At 43.7% G+C, this 22,804-nt stretch overlaps 2 protein-coding genes and 1 long non-coding RNA gene across 4 annotated transcripts in view; 1 reads left to right on the top strand and 2 right to left on the bottom strand.

The window, feature by feature from the left end:
* The first annotated feature begins 786 nt into the window (after nt 1-786).
* On the top strand, nt 787-6,664 carry LOC119442621 (translocon-associated protein subunit beta). Its single transcript, XM_049662269.1, has 6 exons — nt 787-927; nt 1,993-2,156; nt 2,771-2,869; nt 4,668-4,779; nt 5,839-5,916; nt 6,449-6,664. Exons 2-6 carry the CDS (start codon nt 1,993-1,995, stop codon nt 6,563-6,565), a joined length of 570 nt encoding a protein of 189 aa, XP_049518226.1. The 5' UTR covers nt 787-927; the 3' UTR covers nt 6,566-6,664.
* Nucleotides 6,665-7,242: 578 nt separating this feature from the next.
* On the bottom strand, nt 7,243-7,748 carry LOC125943298 (uncharacterized). The gene is made up of 2 exons (XR_007465725.1): nt 7,583-7,748; nt 7,243-7,527 (listed from the first exon to the last, which is right to left on the bottom strand). It is a non-coding gene; the product is annotated as an uncharacterized LOC125943298 (long non-coding RNA).
* A 1,200-nt stretch (nt 7,749-8,948) lies between these two features.
* LOC119442615 (unconventional myosin-Ie) overlaps nt 8,949-22,804 on the bottom strand; it is a 356,792-nt gene continuing 342,936 nt past the window's right edge. Inside the window, exons 24-28 of one of the 2 annotated variants that reach the window (XM_049662263.1) lie at nt 20,103-20,254; nt 19,504-19,680; nt 16,231-16,357; nt 13,603-13,778; nt 8,949-9,180 (exon numbers count right to left, since the gene is read on the bottom strand). In XM_049662263.1, the coding sequence (XP_049518220.1) occupies nt 9,143-9,180; nt 13,603-13,778; nt 16,231-16,357; nt 19,504-19,680; nt 20,103-20,254 (670 nt within the window). In that variant the 3' untranslated portion in view covers nt 8,949-9,142. Of the gene's footprint in view, nt 9,873-13,602; nt 13,779-16,230; nt 16,358-19,503; nt 19,681-20,102; nt 20,255-22,804 lie in introns of both variants that reach the window. The other variant, XM_037707556.2, reaches the window with a different exon arrangement.

Below are 22,804 nucleotides of genomic sequence, written 5' to 3'. Positions count from 1 at the left end.
AAGGTGAAACTAAGGTTACGCTTAAAATCGCACACGTCGTAAACAATTTCTTATTTTACTTCCATACAAGTAAAACAAAGCAAAATATACATTAAGTAATGATTATATTGACTATGTATGCCGAATTAATTCACACTAAACTATGAGTATAAAACATGGCAGCTATGACGTCATCAAGTTTCGCTATTTGCAGCAAGAGCACGGCCTTTAAGATTATTATTACTTGTTCTTGGACCAGTTGGTTTATACTTATTACGGTGTAAAAGGACGCAAAACAAATTGAAGACTTTTTTTCCTACCCTAGTTTTACCTCAGTTTGTTTTTCGTCTTTTTATGCCTTAATTCTAAGAGATTATTATGTGAAGCGACCAGAACTGTTGCAACAATAAAACGTTGCATCTCTGAGGCCATGCAATACTTGATTTGTATTTAGACTTTGTCACTACGTTATCAAGCTGGAGAGCGCATAATAAAACTATAATGTTTCTGCGTCACTTTCTCACCTAATAGAGCGAGCAAGCTGACATTTATTTACAAGCCGTCGCTACCGTCGCCGCGGAGGCATTGACACCAATGTATATCTACCTTGTTGACACACTGCTGAATAGGTATGCAATAAAACTATAATATAACGTTCTTCAAAAATCGTAAAAACAGTTTAATCTCTGAGTATATTTTGTAATAATTCGTTTTTGTTAAAGAAAGCGTAATAAAAAGAAAGTGTTGGTAGATTTGGAGAATATTGCAACGCACCTGGCAACCCCGAACCAAACGCGTCGTCTTTTCGGTCAAGCGCCGCTGTACACGTTGTCACGGTATGTAACAAGCTCTCTTGGTAGCACGCGCTTTTTCGCGTCCGTAGCTGCTGACCCAACCTCTGTTACTCAACTTGCCTACTTATTTTACGGTCAGCATATAAACTTCAAGGTAAGGTTTTCGTAAATGCGTTCGATGGTCGCAGTTTTCGCCTTTTACCTGATACGCCTGCCCATGCTCGCCGTGTTTACTCAACGAAAAACAGCCTGCTGTCACCTAATAACCCGATAGCTTTGCACTTCTGTTTAGTTTGTAGACTTGAGGTGAAACAGAATTTAATTAGCTGGAAAACGTAAACTTTTCGACCGTCTCTGACCTCGCGATCTGTCAGTACACCTGAGTTTCCGCTGTAGCGAGGAAGTGCAGTGAGCATTGCAATCTGTGGTAATGTGCATTTGTCGCTGCGTTTTCATTTATATTACGCATAGTCGAAATGCATAAACTCTTAGAACGAAATAAGCCTAGCGATGTTTGCTTAACTGCCCATGGCATAAGTGCATTCCTACTTTACAATGTCTGTTACTAGCTTATCTAAACTATCGACTGAGGCATGTGCTTCGTTTCGTGGAATATGCTTAAAGATTCAACATCAGTTATATGAAAGTTTTTCTTGTATATTTTGGTGGGAACAAATGGGATTGCCTGTGTCGTTTTGTGTGCATGCTAACGAGTGCTTTCGTTTCATGCGATCGCATCTTGCTCGAGAGCATGGTCCGCGTGAACCGGATTGGTAGTTTTCGAAGTTTGACAGCTGGATCCTAAAGGAGTCCCTCTGCAGCTTTGTAGTTTCTCGTAATGGCAGAATTTACATTTTTAGACTGTATAAAATCTTGTGAAATTCTTCTAGGAATGGTCCGCGGAGCGCTACCCCGTTAGCAGGAGTTCCAATGACTTCATGTTGCATGAAGGCGCCCACCTGTTCGCGACGTTTGCTTAGCATACACTAGCTTTATAGTCGGCACACGGCGCTTATAGCTGTAATTTGAGCACTCAGTCACTGCTCTGAAGAAATGTGTGTCACTGAAGTATCGGAGTGATGGCCGCATTGAAATTGAATGGTACTCTTTCTTTTTTTCATCTTGCATAACTCTGCACATCTTCGTTCTGTGTTTCCTGCATTCTATTTTACCCATGGAGTCGGGCGACTAAAGGCTGTCTTTTGCTTTATCACTGCAGATGCTGAGAATCCTTGCTGGCGTTTTCTGCCTGTTGTTGGTCCATGCAGCAGAGGAAGAGGTCACAGAGGCGCGGCTACTTGTACAGAAGCGGATACTCAACAAATTTCTTGTTGAGGGCAAAGACATCATTGTTGACTACAACATCTACAATGTTGGTGGGAGGTAATATACATTCACTTGTGCACTTGTCTGTCATCATTTGTTTGATGTTCGAGTTAAAGATTGAACATGCCGTGAAAGTGTGTAAAGCCAGCAGACTTGTATCCTTTGTCAGTCCATGCTTCTGCAGCGGGTTAAAGGAAGGGTGAGAAATACAGTGCTGTAGCTACAGTGCTGTGGCTAATCTGATTTAGTCGGGTTGTAGCTTCAGTGGTGTTTCAAGCTGTGAATTAAACACATAAGTAACTTGATGCTGCATGGCTACATGTCAGTTTTTAGGGAGGTAAATGTGCAGAAATTGTGCAGATCAGTTTTGAAAGGCATAGGGAGTGTGCTGGGAACTAAAAATACCACATTGGTCTAGCATTCACGAATTCTTTGCATGGCAATAAGGACACTAAGGACAGCTCCTTGCATTGAGTTGCGGTGATGTTTAGTAGACACGCAATAAGTTATGTTACTTTAGACGGGCATTGCAGGGTACATAGCCATTACCAACATTTCTCCAAGTTTTCTGTATCATAACAAACATGGTGAAGCTGTTAAGGCTGATTGCGGGGGATGGTTGTTTAATTCAGACTCTCATAAGTGCTGTCCTTTTGCCTCCTTTCTTACAGTGCGGCATTGGACATTAAGTTGTCCGACAACTCCTTTAATCCTGCATACTTCGAGGTCACCAGTGGTCTTTTGAGTTTCAAGCTCAACAGGCTTGCTCCGTATCCTTCATAAAGGGCTGCATGCATAGCACTTACTGGCTTGCAGTGTGAAAATGCAGGCAGTATTTTGGAATGGCGTCATGAGCACTTTTGGAGAACAACAGGGAACTTTTGCATTCACAGAGATTGACATTATATGGCCGCCTCTACATAATGCGCATGTAATTGTACCACTTTGTTGCTCAGGCTGCGAGGGAAACTGTGTCCGGTGAATAGCATGATCTCACCATACTTGCAGCACTCGTGTGGGCTTCACAGGCATCATATTTATTTACTTTATTTTATAGGAACTGGCAAGGCCTGGCGAGGTACGATATGAACAGGCAATGCTTGTAGTCCTTGCTGCTTTTCACTATATTTAGCTTTAAGGCGCAACCGCATGCACGCGATTTTCGAGCGACAGTGACAAGCGATGGCGACGAGCGACAGGTTTAACGTCGTGGAGGGCGAACCGTCGCTGTGGCTGGTCGAGTCACCGGTTTCTGGCTAGCCAGAAAATATCACTTGTCGCCCGGAAGTCAGCGCGACGACATCTGCTGGGGATAGCGATTGCACAACAACATGGCAGCAATCAGTCTTCCCGCTTCAATCAGAATTCGCTCGTGCAACTTGCTCTCTGCTGTGACAGCAAAAAATAAATAGTACAATCAGTCATCGCTTCGTCTCATCGCTAGCTGAGGACTAAGTATTGGCACTCTCTTGTCATTATTGAGATCGGTTGTTTGTTTTGACGCTGTTAGGCCTGAGATGCCACCGAGAGCCGAGAATGTGTTTTCAGTTTTACTCAACAGATGGCGCCACGGCATTTTACGCTGGCGGCATGGGATGGATTTCCACTGGGGATGATAGCATATTTTACCTAGATCTAGATAAAACGTTGACGTTTTGATAAAATTGATATTTCTTTACGCGTGCACGATAAAATTTATTTGCACAACAATGTAAATCTGTGGCTACTCTTTTTCGCCATGTCGTGTTCGTGGGGTTGCTCCATGCCGCGGCACGACAGCGTGACAGGGTGTGCCTGTCGCATCGCTTGAATATCGCGTGCATGCAGTTGGGCCTTTAGGGCAGCCTTGCTCAAAGTGTGGGAACTAGCTGGAATTCGATAGTGATTTGGTTATCTTAATAGTGTTTATGAGCATGTGCTATGGCAATGTCGGAATACTGATTTTATTGTGTTACAGTGAACTACTTTGTGAAGGAAGCCACTGCTTAACATGTCATTTTTATAACTGTTTTCAACGAGTATCCATTGTCCATGGCCTATGCTACAGAAACCAATAGTCTTTGTGAACTGAATCTTGATGCAGGATCAGTCTGTTAAGGTTGTTTTGTGGTGCAGCAATAGTAGATCATGTTTTGTAAGAAAAACAGCTACAGCTCTTGCTGCATAAAGTTTTATGCAATGCAGTAAAAAAAAAGCGGAGATGATTATATTTTTCTGTGCTGCCCGCTTTTCCCACTGTAGCTCCACTTTTTGAACGCTAGTCTTTTTTGAAATTTCTATTGTAACTAATCAATTGAGCATCTCTGGCCATATGTATATGTACGTGTGTGTGTGTTGCAGAATCATATGCAAACTAAAATTTGTGATCCAGCTATTCTGCTAAAGATCTTGTTACTGGAAAATGTTAGTCTCATAAATTGTCTGTGAGTATGAAGTTTTTGCGAATTTCAGCCAGTCACGGAAAATACAAAAATTAGGTCAGTGCAAAAATGAGTACCGAGTTGTCTGTGATATGTCTGTGAAACATTTTCAGCATGCACAACAGTCTTCCTTAACTGAAGAGCACAGCGGCAGCAATGTCACTCACACCGTTGTCATCAGGCCTTTGACATTTGGCTTCTTCAACTTCACAAGTGCCGATGTTTCCTACAGGACATCTGAGGACAGTCAAGAGATCCAGGTTTACCTGCTGTTTATTCAGCCGTCACGCTGGGTTAAAGAAGCATCACTCTGGGCGATGTGTACCTGAATGCAACACATAACTGACGAGTTTTCAACTTATTGTGATGCATTATGAATTTTGTTTGTGTGCTTTTAATGATAGAAAAGCTGTTGCTGCAAATGCTGCTGCTGTGCTTCATCAAAGCAGTGGAAGCCAAAACCTAATGTTTTTCTATTTTAAACCATATTTTGCAAGTGAAAGTGGAGCCGATAGTTTACTGAACCAAAGAAATGAAAACGTTTTGGCAGACTTTCACTTGTCGCATGCTATTTCATAACAGTAAAAAATAGACAAACCGTTGAAAGAAACTGTTACTTCTTTTCTGTTAAAATTATTAATCTATGCCTCTGAAAACAGTTTCATTTTCAACATGAAAAGTTGACATGCACAGTGACGTGTGTGCATGCTCAAAACAGTTAGTGATTTTGCTGTTTGTGGCCATCATTATTACGGGCCATCCTAATCTGACAAGAAGTGTGGGTTGCTTACCTACTGTATATGTCTTTGTTTGCACATTTAGTTTTTTTTTTCTATTTAAGTGCCAGGGAAACTGGTTTGTTTAAGTGATCTGTGTAATTTTAACGTTATGCTCATCACAATCTGAAAGTGGTCATGGGCAGATGAGGATAGATAATGAGACAAGATTTGATTTGGAATGCAGTAGAGCATCTGAAGATATGTATTGCAAATTTTCCAAGATGTTGTACAATCTTAATTAGATCATAATTTGTGTAAATTAGGGCCAAAGATGGAGTAATAGAAGGCCAGCTGAAGACAAAGCTTGTACAGAAGCTATGAGAGAATTGGCACAAGACTGAGTCTGAGCATTCGGCAAATGCCTGAGTGAAGATGAAGCCCACGTAGAAGCAGTGGGAGAAGCGAAAAAAGCATAAATGACTTTTTCAGCAAGCCTCGACTGTTTCATTTTGCTTATTCTTTCCCCTCGACTACGTTCAAGTATGAAAATCCCTTATTCAAAACTTAGGTTGACTAAACCCTCGGTGCATTTGTTTTCAGTTTGCCCACACCGCTGAGCCAGGGCAAGGTGGAATTATGCCAGTGCGAGACTTTGACAGGAAGTTCTCGCCTCATGTGGTAGGTGGCTTTCAAATATGACAAATTATTCATGAAGCTGTAGCACTGTATCACCTCTGTTGCTTGCATAAAATTTTACTGCTGTTACAAACATTAAAGAAATAAAGCACAAAGTACACCTTAATGTGGTGATGAAATTTACTGACGTACTGCAAAGAAATTTTTATTTGGATGTTCAATGTTTCCAATTTTCTGCATGGTATGAAGTTTCTGGATAATTTGAGCCAAATAAAAAAAAGTCTGATTTGTGATATAATGTGCTGATTACTGGTAAAATTGTGCAAATTGTTTCAATTCACATAAAAAAAGAACTAGGTCTTCTAGAAAATTTAATCTGGTGTTTAGTACCCATCATGTACAGGTTGTATTTGTCTATCTGCAACAGCATCTCCTAAGGCCAAAGAGGATGTTATGTCATGCACGCTTCAACTGTATGGAACCGCTTTCTTGCATTTGTTCACATCTGCAAAAGTTCCGTTAGTTTAGAGCAATGGTCAGTGTCTGATATAAATTGAGTGTTAATTTGTTGCAGACTGACTGGCTGGCATTCGCCATCATGACACTGCCATCTCTTGGAATCCCATTTGTGCTTTGGTTCAACAGCAAGTCGAAATACGAAGCCATCCTGAAGCAGTTCAAGAAGCACTAGGACACTTATTTGTGCGGGTTTGGAAGGGTGCATTGCAGTACCTGTTTCTGTTTTTAATGTCCCTCGGTGTTTTTGTATTAAAATACAAAATGTACATTTTCTGTGTCTGACTGGCAGTGTTTTCTGTTCTTACTAGGCACGCTGTAAAAACATCGCTACTAAATGTGTCACTGGTTACCACGTACATAAATTAAAAATGTCATACCTTTCTCATAACTCTTAAGGTTAGATAGACAGTGCAATATGCATTGCATGTTGAAATGCATATTGCCTGCATGAGATGCCAGCAAACAATGCCATGTGGATGCATCATAATGGTAATGTAAGGAAGCACACCTTTGCTTCTCAGTCATGGTGTCCAAGAAGGCACAATTTACGTTGAAATTGACATACTAATGGCAATGGTTCAAACATGAAAATTAGGGACATCACTGTGAAGTTTGGCTGCTTAACTACCATAAAGTGATGTAGATCACCATGTGACCAATCGGTAGACAATTGCCAAGCTGCTGCATGCATAGGAATGGAATATAGCCACGTAGTGTAATAAAGTTTGTAAGCTCACTGTCTTACGTCACTGAGATGTACCTCTGTTCATCAAAACTTCATCTGATGAAAACGCAGCATTTCCCTGTTTATAGTATATATAACTGCGTGCTTGATTTTGTGACTGCTATAAAAAAAAAAAACACTGTTGGAACAACTTTTTGATTGTTTAGAGAGAGGTCACTTAAACAAGCTGAAATCCTAATCTGTTAAAGTTCGTTAAACACCTGGAACATCACATTTGCAATCAACACATTTCTTCACTGAGATTTACGAAATGTCATCCACCTGACAGTAAGCATGAAGCTACCAAGAAAACCTCTATGTGTTAATCAGAAAGCTTCGCACTTGAAAAATTCATCCTGGCCTGGGGATCCAACTCTGGTCTCAGCTTTTCAGGGCAGTTGCTCTACCACCTGAGCTAACCAGGAAGCTAACAAATCACGCAGCAAGGCTGCAATAATTGGCAACTTGAAGCACCCTGAATATGGAAAATAAGTTCTGCAGAAGTCTGCAATTGTGGAGAAGATTTCGTGCTACCCTACAGTAGCATGAAGCTACAAAGGACCACCACAAAACTTGAAAGCCCGTACGAGTTTTCTTTGCTGACTTGTGCTACAATTGCGTGAATGACAATTTTATTGCGATAGCAATTATATGGACACTCAAAAGCAGATTTCTGCCGTCGCCGTGAGGTTCTGTATGACGTCAATGGAGATGAAATCGTCGCTGCGCGCCGAACGCTGTATGTGTGAGTGAAAGGGCGCGAGGGGCGCGCGCTTTCACGGGGAGTGAACGCACGGCGGAGAACAAACGCGCGTTTTGCGCCGTGCTCGCTTAAGGGCTGCAGAAGTAGGCGTCTCTTTCCTCCTTTACAATCACCATATATGTAGAGCAAACGCGCCTTCTTCCGACACGCGAGAGGCCGTGGGGGAGGGGGGGGGGAAGGGAGGCGACGTTTAGCTGCGGCACCAAGTGCCTATTTATATCAGAGGCTCCGGCAACAGTCACCAACGCCGCACGCATTTTGAGCGAACGCGGGCAAAACGCCGACGGCGTCGACAACAGTTCTGCGTGTTGCCGGTGCTGCTGCATGTCCAAGTTTATACAGCTGATAAAGCTAATATCATTACTCCGTATAGCTCTCTACAAATTTGCTATCGCAATTGATGCTTCGCCTTTCAGGTGAAACTGCGACAACTTTTTTCCCCCTTTCATAAATATTCCTTTGCACACAGGAGGCAACCATCAATTTCACTCAAAATGCTTCTGCCCTTCAGCTTTTCAAAGTCTTCGTCGTATTTACTCTTACGCAAGAACAAACATCTACACCTGACCTGTCAGTTATATTATGACACCGGACCGGAAACTAGCCTTCCCTGGCTATCGGTCCAGATATCTGTATGATCATGAGTAAGTGAAGAAAAATAAAGCACTTGGGAAAAAAAAGAAAGAAAACATGATGGTTGCTCCAGCAAAAGTGGAGAATCTCAACAGTGCGGTGGTGGAGCCATCCGATAGTGGAAGATAACAGTAGTATCACCTCGGAGGTACAGCGTCCTTGAAATAGGTGGTGCGAAGTAAGCTTGTGCCTCTGAATATGAAAGAAACTTTGTACGGTCATGGGAAAAGCATGATAGGCACAGCACGCAGCTTTATTTGCAGTCCTAATGAGAGAAAAGAGGGGAAGGCTGCAATCGTGTAGAAGTGGCAGCATTTGATTGTCGTCAACTCTTAGTGGAGGGCATATTCTGAGACTACGAAATATGATTTACCTTCGTTATATACGATACTTGTCATAAGCATATGTTAGTTACACACTGATGTTGGCACGAAGTATTTAAGATTTTTTTTTATTATATCCGTACAGTTATACTAGATTCCACTGTACCAGACACACTTCACATCTTCCAATAAAAGGTCTTGCGAAACCACTTTAAATTGACAGAACGCGTTGCGCATTCCTGGAAAACGGTGGGACTGAATGAACTCTGGGTCGGTGAGGTAAATTGATGCGAGTTGCTGTTGCACTTATGAAGTGTAATACACAGAGCACATGCAAGCAGTGTCTAAAAAAAGAAAGAAAACTTTAATGACAGCTTTCTTCTGACAACACAGGCAAAAAAAAGGACATTTGTTCACAATCTTTACACAGCTCTGCAAGGTTAGGCACTCACAAAGGACAAAAAAAAAAGAAAAACACTGTGGCAAAGTTTTACTTCTGCAGTGCTTCTGCAAAACTCGGGGTTACAGCACAAAAGACACTGAAGAAAATAACAGTTCTAACCACCTCAACACATTATTATTTTTTACCCAACATTTTCGTTTCTTTCACCTAGTGTCCTTCATACTGCAAGCCTCATGGAAAAGTACAAAGTGACCCAGCATTTGTGCTTACTAAACTGGAGATCTTGCTAATGGTGCTTTGGAGCTGTGCAAGTTCAAGGCGGTGAAACATCTTCACTTTCATCATATAGTATTAACACAACAAGAGAGTACATATCCCAGAATTAATTTAGGGCTCTCCAGTTACCACTCAACGAAAGATGCAAACTCCACCTTTCACAACATAAGCATGAAGAATATCTTTGAGGTCTTGTGGCTCTTGATCACACATGACAATTCGCTGCTTTCAAGTTTGATGCAAAAGGAAGGTATGGGAATGTTGCGTGTAACACACAAGATCAGATACGCTCCACGTAATTGGCAGGGAAGAGCCCCTCCTTGCCTCTTAGTCGCCCAAGCCACCAGCCTGACGGATCTGCAAAGTGACATTAATGAAAAAGTGGGGACATAAAAAGGAACTTAATGTAGTACAAGATTAAATGATCCACTAAGAACAAAGATAAGTCAATGCTACAGAATTTACAAACAACAAAGAAAGTGATTCAAGCAAAAGCCACAAATCTGCATTTGTCAACTGCTTTTTCAGGCAGGTCTTCTAAAGTGATTAAAAAAAAAATGCCGGTGGCAGGCAATGCAATACTGCCAGTTGACTTGCATTACTTGAAGAGATGGACATTAATTACGTGAAAAATTGGTTACAGTTAGTTAATCAACAATTTGCTGCTATGGCACAGTGGTTATGGTTAACTTCCAATAGCAACCACTGCTGAACAAGACATTGTGTGTTTGATTGGTACCAGCATCACTGGCAGCATTCCTATAGGACCACAATGCAAAAAACACTGAAGTATAACGCTTTGGGTGCTGATTAAAAAACATTAGGAGGTCAAAATTAATCTAGAGTCCTCCACTGCAGCATCTCACAATAGTTGCCTTAACATCAACTTCTTAATTAACTACAAGGCTTGTGCCATGTCACAACAGCGAAATTGAAACCAGTCAGACCTTTTCATTTAGATTAGAACAAGACGTTTTGAGCAAAATTGGGGCGAAATGCATTGGAATTTTTCTATTTTATTTTTCCGGGAAGCTTCTTGTTGCACACATGCAACACAAAATTACGCGGAGAATCAAGCATATGAAGCCAGAGACAATGAAGTCAATAGAAAGGATAGAAGAAATTAACTGTATTTTTAACTTATATGTTGAATAAGGAAAATGGAAAAGAAAGTGGAAGACAGCTTGCCACCAGTGGGAGCCAAACCCACAACCTCTGCACAACATGTGCAGTGCTCTACCAATGGAGCTATGGCGTATGTTTCCCTGTGCACTTTTCATGTGTTAGCATTTGTGTCTGGGGATGGATGTGGAACATCCTGTCAACTGCAGGTGTCACATGATATGTGAACCTAGGAACAGGCAACCAACCAATAAACCCTTATACAGTTAAACCTGTATATAACAAAACTGACAAATTACCGAAAAACTTCGTTATAAAGAGGATTTCGTTATATGCAGGTTCGGCACGAAAATTTGAAAAAGAAACGCTTACCGTATTTACTCGATTCTAATGCGCCCTCAATGTAACGCGCACCCGTTTTTCATTTTCGTCGAAGCACTCATCCTTGGAATGTCACACCAGGTACCAGATGCGTGGACGCGTGTCGTTTCGCACAAGCGCGAGGCATCAGAAACGAAGAGCGAGCGTCACGATGACGTCGTAGCATTGTGTAGTGTTACAGTAGAACCCCTCTGTTACGTTCCCGGGTGCTGCGTTTTCCCGGCTGTTACGTCCTATTCAACCGGTCCCGGCACAGCTCCCATAGAACCCAATGCATTGGTAACCCCGCTGTTGCGTCGCAACTGTGGGACCGTTCCCGCATCATACGTTGCGAACTGCCACCCCGCGTCGGCCCGAGCGGCCATTTTGACTTTTCATGTCGCTTGGCTTGGTGGCTTGACGATGGCATTGGCCGCCCAAAGTGCCGGGGGCGACAACTATGACGTATTTTCGGTTTCCGCCAGCAAAAGTATGGCCCTTGAGATCCGTATTTGCTATCGAAAGATGGTGTCTATGACGCATTATGGCCCTTAAATTGGTTTTGGCTCATAGACGTTCTGTATAAGGTCCAAGGGCGATAACGTAGTCGCCGCGCGCCGTATGTTGTATGTGCGAGTGAAAACGTGCGAGGGGAGCCGACGACTGCATCTAAATCTCGCGCGCGCAAGAAAGAAAAGCAGGGAGGAAGCGCGCCTTCTTCTGTTGCACTCGAGGCACCGGCGAGGGAGCGAGGGGGGAGGGATAGCGGGCAGTGTTGTACTGTACTCTGGCATCAACTGCGTACTGCGTGGCGGCGTGCGGTCGCGCGGGCCGTATCTTGAAAGCGATCTGCGTTGGGGCAGAGTCTAGGCAGTGTAGGTGCGTCAGCGGCTCGTAGCTTTGTGCGTGCTGTGTTCTCGGCTCTCAGTTTGTGTTGAAGCGATAGACAACAGCATGAAGGTCCCTTCGCGCGCTTCTGCAGCGGTGCTTCCACACGCCGCCAGCGTTTGACAGCGCGTGTCCGCGCTCATCGAGTGTGATGTGTCACAGCGTCTGCCAGCACGTCGGCAACATCAACTGGAAAAGGAGAGCGCCGGCTTGGCGGGCTATAGGCCAGCTGCAGCAAACGGCAGGATCAGGTTTGAATGAAGGGAGGGCGAAAGGTCACACCCGCGGCGGCAAGATCGCCAGGTCGAGGGATGCAGGCCCGCCTCGCATACGCTCACACGCCACACACACGTGCAATCGCTTTGCATTCTGTCGTGGCGGAGAAGGTGCTTCCGGTTGCTGCTCGTGCAAAAATGACAAAATTTGTGACGAAATCTCTAGGTTGTTGGTGGGGAAAAATTGTTATTTCGAGGGGGTCTCCCGCTGCCACTTCGTTACGTAGAGGTCTCAAATACATGTGCTTCTATGGAGTAATGGCGGGGAATAGAAAAACTTCGTTATATCCAGGAATTCGTTATATGGAGGTTCGTTATAAGCAGGTTTAACTGTAGTCACTTACCTTTTACATTACTTTAGCCTTCCTTCTCATAATTATTTCTACATTTCCATTAGAAATACAGCTAATCTCCATTATGCATGCCTTGGCTCCATGGTCTGATGGCTCCATATGGTTGCAACTAACAAAAAAATCAAGCCCCCAAGGTTCCCAATTCTTCTTTCAGTAAATATCAATGTCTTTCGAAGTGCATTCTGCAGACTGATGCTTAATATCTTACCACTGTTTCAGACCATAGTACCATCTGAGAGGAACATACTAATTACTGTTTCCACATACCCGTTTCACCATGCATTTTCAAGATCTTTGAAAGGGTACTTAAAGGGGCCATGACACCAGATTTCAAGCTTAAATTATGCATCGCATGTCAACTGTATGCGTTCCACAGCAAGCTGGCAAAATTTGAGGGCATTCGGTGCAGTAGAAAGTTTGTATTTGAATATTTTAATGTCACAGTTGAACTGTAAAGCAGTCTGGTGACACGGAGTGGTGACGAAATGAATGGGCACCCCCAGAAATGGCTCCCTCGGGTAACAGAAGCCAGTCTTGAAGGCCATGCTTTTTGTGTACTGCAAACGCCGAAAGTGATTTCAAGAGCTGGAAATATGTCATGGCTGACATGCGTTGTTTCGTTATTGCATGTGTGCCTGAGTGCATCTCTGTGGTTTGCTACTGCTTTTTAACACGCAAATGAAGGAATCGTGGGCGCAATTCAGCGGCGACGCTGTTGCTATGCCATTGGGTGCTACAGTATACGGAGAAAGACATTGGATGCGGTCTCGAAATGTTTCAAAGCAGATGACACAGAGGTGGCCCCTCAGTTCCAGATGTTACACAGCCTTGCCAAAATGGAGGTTGCGGTTGGTGGGAGAAGTTGAGAGGAAGCGATTACAAATTGAAATTTCGGGTTAAAATGTGCGCTGAGAGCCCAGTTTTTTTGTGTGTACTATAACCACATTGGCGCCTCCACTCTCAGTTACAAATATAAACTGAGAACTGTTGGACGACTGTGTCATGGGCCTTTTATGCTCACATTCACTGTCTTAGCCAACCAAGCCGACCTGGAAAGCAATAGTTATTCTTGAGAGCACAAATACAAACCTTCTTTGAGGATTTCAATGATGTCACCTTCGCCAACTGCCAGCTCGTCTGTGTCCTGAGGGTCGTAAGCATACAAGGCCTTGCATGTGGGGACTGCAGCCTTTGGCCGACTTGGTGGCTTTGGCTTGCCACCGCCTGGGACTGGCCGTGCTTTCCTGGAGTTATTACGTTTTTCCCTAGAAGGACACACATCCACACAAATACAGCGCTGAGTGAATTCTGGCAATCCTTGGGCCATACATAGTTTTAATGAATACTAAAGAGAAATATTAAGTAAGCTAGATTAGTACATTACACTCGTCGGATTCTAAGTAGATCAGTCTTGCTCCAAGCACAGGCTTCATAAGCCAGTAAGGATGCAAACACAATAAATAGGAGGTGGTATTGCCTTTATCCCTTGAGGAATCTTGATAACCTCAGCTAGACATGAACGATTGTCACTTTCTCACTTACGACATGCCCACCTCATAACATGGAAGGTGGTAGGCATTCTACCATCATTGCTTTTCTTGAAGTAGATTTTTCACACCATTTGAAGACATATTTCTGTTTTAACAATGTTAGTAATGCTTATTACACTAAAGAAATTAGCCATTATGGTATATTTTATGAAAAATGCAGCCCTTAAGGGGTTGAAGAATGACATCAACTCTCCATGAGATCATGGATTTTGACAGCGCCCTCTTACCTATCATTAATTGTTTGCTAATAAAGAAAGATGTATCACTTACATTGTTGTCACGGTGGTTCAGGCATAAAACACATTAGTGTTTCCACCACTTTCTTTTGCCGATGTTAAGCAAATGGATTATTGACAGGATACTCTAGCAGAATAAACTAATTTAATGCATATAGTACATATGCATTAAATATAATAACATGCACTAATATAACGCAAATTTGATATTTAGGGTGGCTTTGAGATGTGATACACTAAGATCTTTATTTACAATGCTTCGAAAGAATGAGCCTATTGCATTGCGGCATGGCATGTGAAAAGAAAGGTTGGGCATTATTTTTCTTTCTTTCCTAGTTGTTAACATTTTGTGAAGTCCATTTTACACTGTGCCACATCATCTGCAAACAATGAAGGGCTCTGGAACATTCTTTATGAAACTCTCCTCTTTCTTGTAAACAAAACAGAGTGTGAGTGTTGACCTTGTTGACCATGGATAATGCTTGAGAAGCTTGGCCAGTTATGCATAGCAGTCTTTTTCCATTGGCTTGCTGCCTTTTGAAGTGCCCAAGTGAACACATGTTGATTTCATATAGCAGAATGTTTAAATAATCCATATTCTCACACTTTTTCTTAATGATGGTATCAACAACAGCAGTGGCTCTCAAGCCTTTTGGTCTCCATGAACAGCAGCAGCAGCTTTCAAGAAGCACTGAGAAAATCCTCGATCCTGTCTCCATTGCAAGCAGAAGTGTGGGCCCTCAACAAATGTCCACAATTAAAGCGGCCATGACACCCATTGTTTGAGCTTGAAATATGCATTGCATATTAAATGGTACACGTCCTACAGCATAATGGCAAAATTGGAGTGCATCCGCTGAGGTAGAAAATTTGTATTTAAAATGTTTTATATTGCAGTTGAACCATACAATCTGGCAACACTAACTGGTGTCGAAATTAATCGCCCCTCACTTATGGCTCTCTCAGAGTAATGGAAGCCAATCACGGAGGCTGCGCTTTTATGTACTGCAAGCACTGGAAGCGATTGTAGGAGGTGGAAATACGTCATGGTCGCCACGCATTATTTTGCTTTTGCATGTGCATCTCGGCGGTCAGCCCAAGATAGTTTCTGCAGGCGTTTAGTGGTTTGTGTTGTTTTTATCTCACGAGAGAAGGAATAGCGGGGCACAATTCAATGGCAACGCTGTCGTGTGCCAGAGTGCGCAGAGCAAGACATCCATTGTGGTTTCTGACTGTTTCGAAGCAGTTGACACAGTGGTGGCCCCCATAGTTCCTGACGTCACACAATCCATGCCAAAATGACAGTCGCTCTTTGTGGGAGGGGCTTAAAGGCAGTGTTTTCAAATTGAAATTTCCAGCTAAAGTGTGTGCTGACAGCAGTTTCTTGTGTCTATAACCGTATTGGCGCCTCTGCTATAAGTTACAAAGATAAACTGAATAGTTGAAGGACCGTGTCATGGCCCCTTTAAGTGCTTACAAAAGTTTAATTACACAAGTATAACAGAATAAACAGAACAGTGCGAAGAGCACAGCTGGACAGTGCTCGTCTGGTCTTATCTTGTGTTGTGTGGTGTTGCGCTTTTAACAATGGTCCCTATGTCTAAACACCAACTAGCCCAACAGTCAACTCTTTTAGAGCACAGCTGGTTGCTTTCAAGGTGAAAGCAAACGTGTCACTCAATAATAGTTATGGTTCATCCTAGTTGAGCTGATATATTTCAAGTTTCTTTGGATGATTTCTCCTCACAAACTTCAAGGCTAATGCGCATAGACATATGTTGTGCCAAAAGGAAGATGCCCGTCTGCTGTTCTGTCAGAAATAAGAGGTGAATGAATAAGGGGGATGGTATCCATTGAATTCAATTCCAGGAATTAACTTTGGGACTCCCAAAACCACAGCAAAACTAAGGCGAAGGAATCAACATGCTCACCCTGACATGCCTGCTTCAGGTGGTCTCATGTACTCTGAAGTGCCATTTCCTTCTGTGGAAACCCTTTTGTGCTGACTATGGCTGGTGCGTGGCAGGTTTGGAGCATGTCTCAGTGCATTGCTTGCACCTGATGAAAGAATAAAACATCAAATAAACCCAATGAACATTGAGACAGATACACGAAACAGTGGGGGAACAGCTGTGCCAATTGCACCAAGAGCGGGCATTCTGCCATCCTGCTCTAAAACGGCATTTTAGCGAGAAATTGCACCAGGCCTGCGTCAAATAAAAATAACAATGAAAGCCCCCTTCCGTTGATGCTGCCTTAGCAGTAAAACTGACCCAAACATAAAGCACGCTGTCACTATCATCATTATAGTCGAACTCTATGGAACGGTCACATTCACGGATATAGCCGATGCCGCTGGTTCTCCATTCACTGTTTTCACACACTTGTAGCAATTCTTTCTGAAGGATGCTACAGTGTACTAACGCTGTAATGTCTGTTTGTTTGTGCCATTTGTGCTGTAGTTCGGTATTCATCATAATAGCGTGGCACGGCGCTCACTCAAGGAGGATGTTGGATCAAAATGAGGCCCAAGATAACGTCCGCTCACACATTGTTTAGCATAGTTGTTGGATGTGCAACTTTAAAATTTATGTTGTGATACATCTATTCAGCTGCTGACATATAATTTGCTTATGAGTGGGGACCTTTCTTGCAACCCTGCATGATTGGAAAAGCAGATTCCGTGGTTGTAATTTAATCAGCTTTCACATGTTCCACAGCACAGTTATGCAGGAGAAATTGTGCACATTAGAAGAAACCTGCGGACATCTTCCCTGTGGCTTCGGTTTAGTCATGTGCATCATAGGGCACAGTCTTCTTGACATGCACTGACATGTTTTGCTTATTTAAAGTGCACCGAACGAGCAACACCCACTGCAAGTCTAAATCGTAGAAGGAGCTTTGCAATGCAGCTTACGTACAGGGAAAGCCATTCGATATAATTTAATGAAACTAGTTTGGCAATTTTTAGCCCGAATACCTCAGTGATGTGCACATATAAAGCCGGCTCCACTATATTTGTTGACTACTATTTCAGTTAAAAGTTGGGACCGTATGTGGCATATATATGTATGTTGGACACCGCGAAAAATCAGATGTTTGCCTGCACCAAGACTTGCGCCAAAAGGGCAAATGGCTGTTCAAGCACTGATGAAGGATCAAGGGTGCTAAGGATGCAAAAGCAGAAATGAAACAGGGACAAACTTTCACTTGCTTACTCTCAGTAGTTCTTTCACTTCTGTATGACATAATCCTGCAGGATACCCCATAATGTCAACAAGCATGCTGATCATTTTTACAACAAAAGATACATTCTACAAATCCCACCAATGCACTCAAAGATTGTGTAACACCAAGAGACATGAATCATGAGTGCCTACAAGTTTTTTTCATCCTCTCCACTCTCACTAGTTGGGTCAATGCACACGCACTCATAAAGATACTCCTAACAAAAGTGATATTGACCCTTTTCGCGGCGATCCCGTGGGCGCTGCCATGTTTGATCACGTGGTGACGCGTCCATTGCTTGACTAAACTGCCTCCGTTGCCTCCTTGTTTACAATAGAAGTGTATGACGCCGGCACAGCTTAGAAAGCATCTGTTTTGGGAGATATCGTAGACGGTAGCTGGGTGGACGACAAGAAGCTTTAATCACAGCTTCAGAGAACATGTAAAAGTGCTTTCGAAGCTCATTAAGCTTTGTCCTAACGGCGCGAGCAGCGTATAAGGTGCTTGTTCTAAAAGCGGGGATAAATATGTATTCCAATCTAGCCAAACATTCTGCTCATGAATTGAACCAGGATTAGTGTGTTTTGCTCTTTGTTCTGTATTTGGGAAATATTTTCAAGCAGCGGCTTGTCAGTTTCTGACTCAGTGAAGTTCCTCGGTGCAGCCACTATCTGATTATTTTCTGCCTAATCGCTCGCGGGTGTGCTCAGTTCTGATAGATTTGTTCTTGCTGCGCGCAAGGCCTGGAACTTAGCTGTTTTGTACATTGTAATACCTTGTAGCAACTATATATTACTGCTAGTAACTCGCTTACTGATGTGAACCGTCACGATACATTCAGCTTCGACTATTTGTGCGCCATCGGTGTAGTCGGTCATTTATTGTGCGTATATAGTGCGCATATATTCAAGTGTGCGCCCATTCACTTATTCTTGACACGTCGGCGATAGAGTGGGCGTAAGTTTTCCTGCCATTTGGGACAGATGCGTATAAATAACGTGCGCAAAGCTTACTGTGACAGGAAGCGGCGCTACTCCCTTGCCTCTTGGTACTCACTCTTGCAGACGTTCTGTTGCTGAAGCACTTTCTTTGAAGGCTAGCGATACAATGCTGGCGGATGAGCAAATTTATGTATCCTCGAGGAAAGCCTACACATCTCGAAGTGCCGGTAACACGTTCAGACAGTTGCAGCAGCTGTCCCCGAACTTGGCCACACAGATTCATTCCATTCCTCAACATTCCAGTCCCTATTTTTGCAGCCAACTACTGCACACGTCTTCAATCCACGTTATTCAATCTAGCATGATTGGAGCACAGTGCGGTAGCGAAAACTCAGTTGCATTTCCGACAGCTGATCGCACAGAAGCAAGGTTTTTAAAAGCGGTAATGGTTTTAATGTTTTCGTTTCGTGTGCGGTCGCTGAGGAGACGTATGGCGCACCGCCATAAGCGCCATCTCGTTTCTCTAAAACAAACTGCTCCGCGAAAAGGGTCAATATATTGGTTGAGTAAAACATGGAAGGGTAAAAGGTAATGCTTCAAAGTAAAACAAGACGATTCCAAACACCAGCTTGAAATATGTCAGAGGTGATGTCTAATCGTGTGCCGGTGTTTAGTGTTCCAGACGTACTAATATGCAATAAGAAAAACTATCGAGGAGGTCCCTAGATTAACTTGTACGACCTGTGCTCCTTAAATCTTCATTGAAATCTCTTTGCATTACTCCAAACCAGAACCCAGCTGTTGAGTCAGGGATCACACCTGTCACTTTGTAAAACCTCAAAGGTAATCCAAGGCACCATAGACAGTTCTGAAACCAAACAAATTGAATAGATGCCATTTTGCACTGGTTAAAGCTTCAAGAGGTAATCTAATCTTAGGTTCTGAAATGCTAGCCAACAGCAACACTGTGTTTCCATGACAATTGATTTGCAGGACAGGGCACTATATAGAATCCAAGCCACGGGGTTCTCTAACCTCTTGCTCCAATGGCAGCTGCAAGAGCGGCATTTGGATTTCTGGCAGATGCTGCAGAAGTCACAGTTCTGCCTCTGCCATTGTGTTCCTTCAACTTGTTTCCACTGGGCTGCTGCGTTCTTGAGGTGCTGACCTTTACTGGCCTTGGTCCCGAAGACGCGGTACGCTCCGATGGTCCTAAAACACAGATAACATTAAAACTAGGAGTATGAAATGCATGTAAAATTGCAATTGGTCATTTTCAACACTGCATGCAGTGATTCTGTGCACAGCCTGCATGCTTCCTTTCGTTCACCCATACCTGTGCCATTGTGTAACACACTGACTTGTATCCAAAGCCTATGCACCATATTCAAAGCCTATGTATCCAAAGGCAGCATACTACATCAATGTAATTTCAGGGCTCGCAAGCAGTGATTTAATACAATGTTCTAACTGAACATGTTCAGCACATTGACATATTTGTGAAACTCATTGCCTATGTAAAATGTTCTTATGTATCTTTATGCTTTTATCACTTCAACGGCAAAAGTAACTCGACTATGTGTAATAACATAAAGGCAATTGCCGTCAAGAAATTGCTAGCCATAGTGACTCACTTGAATTCTTCGGCAATCCAGGGCCAATGCTAACGGTGAGAACACCTGCAGTGACCTTTAGAACAACTTCGTCACCCTGACCTTGGGTGACATGCACCTGTTTGGTGGAGCCACCACCGAAAATACCTTCCTTTTTCACGCGGTACTCCAGCCTGCACAAAGTTTAAAGACATTGTTCTATGATCATAAAACTAACTTTATGTTTTATAAATTTGGGTCTTGCACTGAAACAAGAACGTCTAAAAGAATGTGTTTAAGAGAATGTACTTCATGAATCAGACAAGGGTAGTGATGGGTGCTTGTTGGTGATGCATGAGGAACACTTTTGATGCAGTGCGAAACGTAACATGGACACAAGAAGGCACAAGTAAATAGACAACCGCTCAACCAGTAGGTGCGTGAATTAGCGGTTGAGAGAGCACAAAAACAAAACAAAAAAGCTGCCGCCTGATGGGTTTCTTGCCCTCCATACCCAGGCACATGGTTGCCGTGCTTTATTTGACAAGATTATTATTGTTGGTCGATATAAAGAAGAGATCACCCGGTTGATCGTTGAGGCATAGCTTATTGACCCACTTGGTGAATTGTGCATTAGCAAACCTTCGATAGCGCTGTCTCCCAAGGAGTTAGATTTTCTGCATAAGTGGTGACAGGTTGTTCTGCCAGGTTGTCGCGGGTCATTAAATATCGTTCAACAGTGTGAATTCGATCGAGCATGTTTCTCAGTGCTTAAATGTGATCTATGTCTGCTAGGCGCATGTGGTATATAAGCGGTCTGGTAGTGAGTATACAGTCGAATCCCCCTACAACGAATGCCGCTACAACGAAATTTCCGCCACAATGAAGATTTTCGGATTCCCCGTCAGCTGCCCATAGAAAGTAATACAAAAAAAGTCCCTTCATAACGAAGGCGTTTTATTCGGTATTTCCACTTCAACGAACTTTTCGAGAACGAAACTGTGACTGAATTGAAATTGAAACTGCCGAGTAGTCAAATTAGAAGGCCCTTCCAAAGCTGTGACGATCGTATGTCCGCTTGAACGAGGTTTTCGCAAACGAAATCAAATTCAAAATACCGGTTTAAGCCACTGCAATCCATAGCCACGCGTGATCACCACGCGCCTGCGCGACACTGCAGGGGATCACCACAATCGCTGCCGTTTTCTGTGGTGTGTGTCCGGGTGAAATGGCTACGCCAACGATGGAGCGTAAACTTCTCTCTCTCGAGGAGAAGGCACATACGATCGCCGAGGCAGAAAGCAAAAGGAAAAATCTCGTAGTTTCGCCCGCAAGGCGAAGCATCGGTTGCGATAGCAAGTTAGTAGACAGCTATACGAACTAAAGATAGTAGTTTTCTTGTAAACATTCGCTAACTAAATTACCGGGCACGGTGTCACACACACACAGATAAACATGAACAGATCTTGCTCGATGACCGCAGAAACTTCGTGTCAACACGCTGGAGTGAGACGCGGCAATAACAGCGAACGAATTGACCTCCGTGCCGTCACTCGCTTCACCGCGAACTAAACGTCGAAAGCACAGCGCACACGACTCTACCGGCACTAGTTGCACTTTGCCCCCATCGCAGATCGCTTTGAAGATGAGGCCCGCGCGGGCGCTCACTTTGTGCACGTCGCAAATTGCTTTCAAGATAGCGGCCGCGCCGCAGCCGCTGTTGTCAAGAAGATGCTAACGTCTCGTCGTTTGGGGAAAATGACTATCCGCTAGACACACCGACCCACGACAATGCGATGGCTCTTTTAACGGACTCTGAGACTCGCGTAACGCCTTTGCTTGCCGTGAAGCGTAAAAAATTCAGGCTGACCGACTTCGGGAAATAAAACTTCCGGTAAGCGCAAGCTTGCCAAGCTTGCCGACTTTGTCATAAATATGCAGTGAAATTGCGATAATTCAAACCGCTTCATTGCGAAGGTGCGTGTGCCGCAAAACGAGTGTTTCGCAACCAGCCGGGCACGCGCGTTGGATTAGGCATCAGCTGCAATGTACGAAAAATGCTGTAACAGCGGCGCAAAATGCATTCTCTTGTGAAGTTGACACTTTATCGACTGCCTTCGGTACCTCTCAACCTTTGCCCCCCACCGCCATCGCGAAGATTTCCCTGACGATGGTTTTGGTTTCGTTCGCGGCTTTGCCGTATGGCGTACGTACCGTATTTACTCGATTCTAAGCACCCCCTTTTTTTCGTGATCGTGATGCCCAAAGTGAGGGGGGGGGGGGGTGCCTAGATTAGAAAAATCTCCGTGACGCTCGGCTCCGGCTACGCGCGGCTCGCGGCTCGCGGGCGTCACGAGTCCGCGCGGCTTTGCAGTCCGACTGTGCGGCGAGATCGCGCGGCTCTGCAGTCAGACTGCGGCGAGATCGCGCTGCGGGCGCCGTGCCACCTCGGGAGTGCGACGGCTCCGGCTACGCGCGGCTCGTGGGCGTCACGAGGCGGCCTTGGCTACGCGCTCTATTTAACAAATAGGCGGGTGCTTAGATTCACATGCAAACTTTTCCCCCAATTTTTTTCGCGAAAATACGGTATATACATACCAATTCGCGTCAACGAAGTTCCGCCACAACGAAATTTTTCGTGTGTCCCGTGAATTTCGTTGTAGCGGGACTCAACTGTAAACATTGTTGTTGCTAGTAGCGCTTGTGTGTTGTCTTTTTACTTGTGCCTTCTTGTGTACATGTTA

This window comes from Dermacentor silvarum, chromosome 2 (genome assembly GCF_013339745.2).
Source record: "Dermacentor silvarum isolate Dsil-2018 chromosome 2, BIME_Dsil_1.4, whole genome shotgun sequence".
Classification (NCBI taxonomy): domain Eukaryota; kingdom Metazoa; phylum Arthropoda; class Arachnida; order Ixodida; family Ixodidae; genus Dermacentor; species Dermacentor silvarum.
This window is presented reverse-complemented; position numbering and strand designations above follow the sequence as displayed.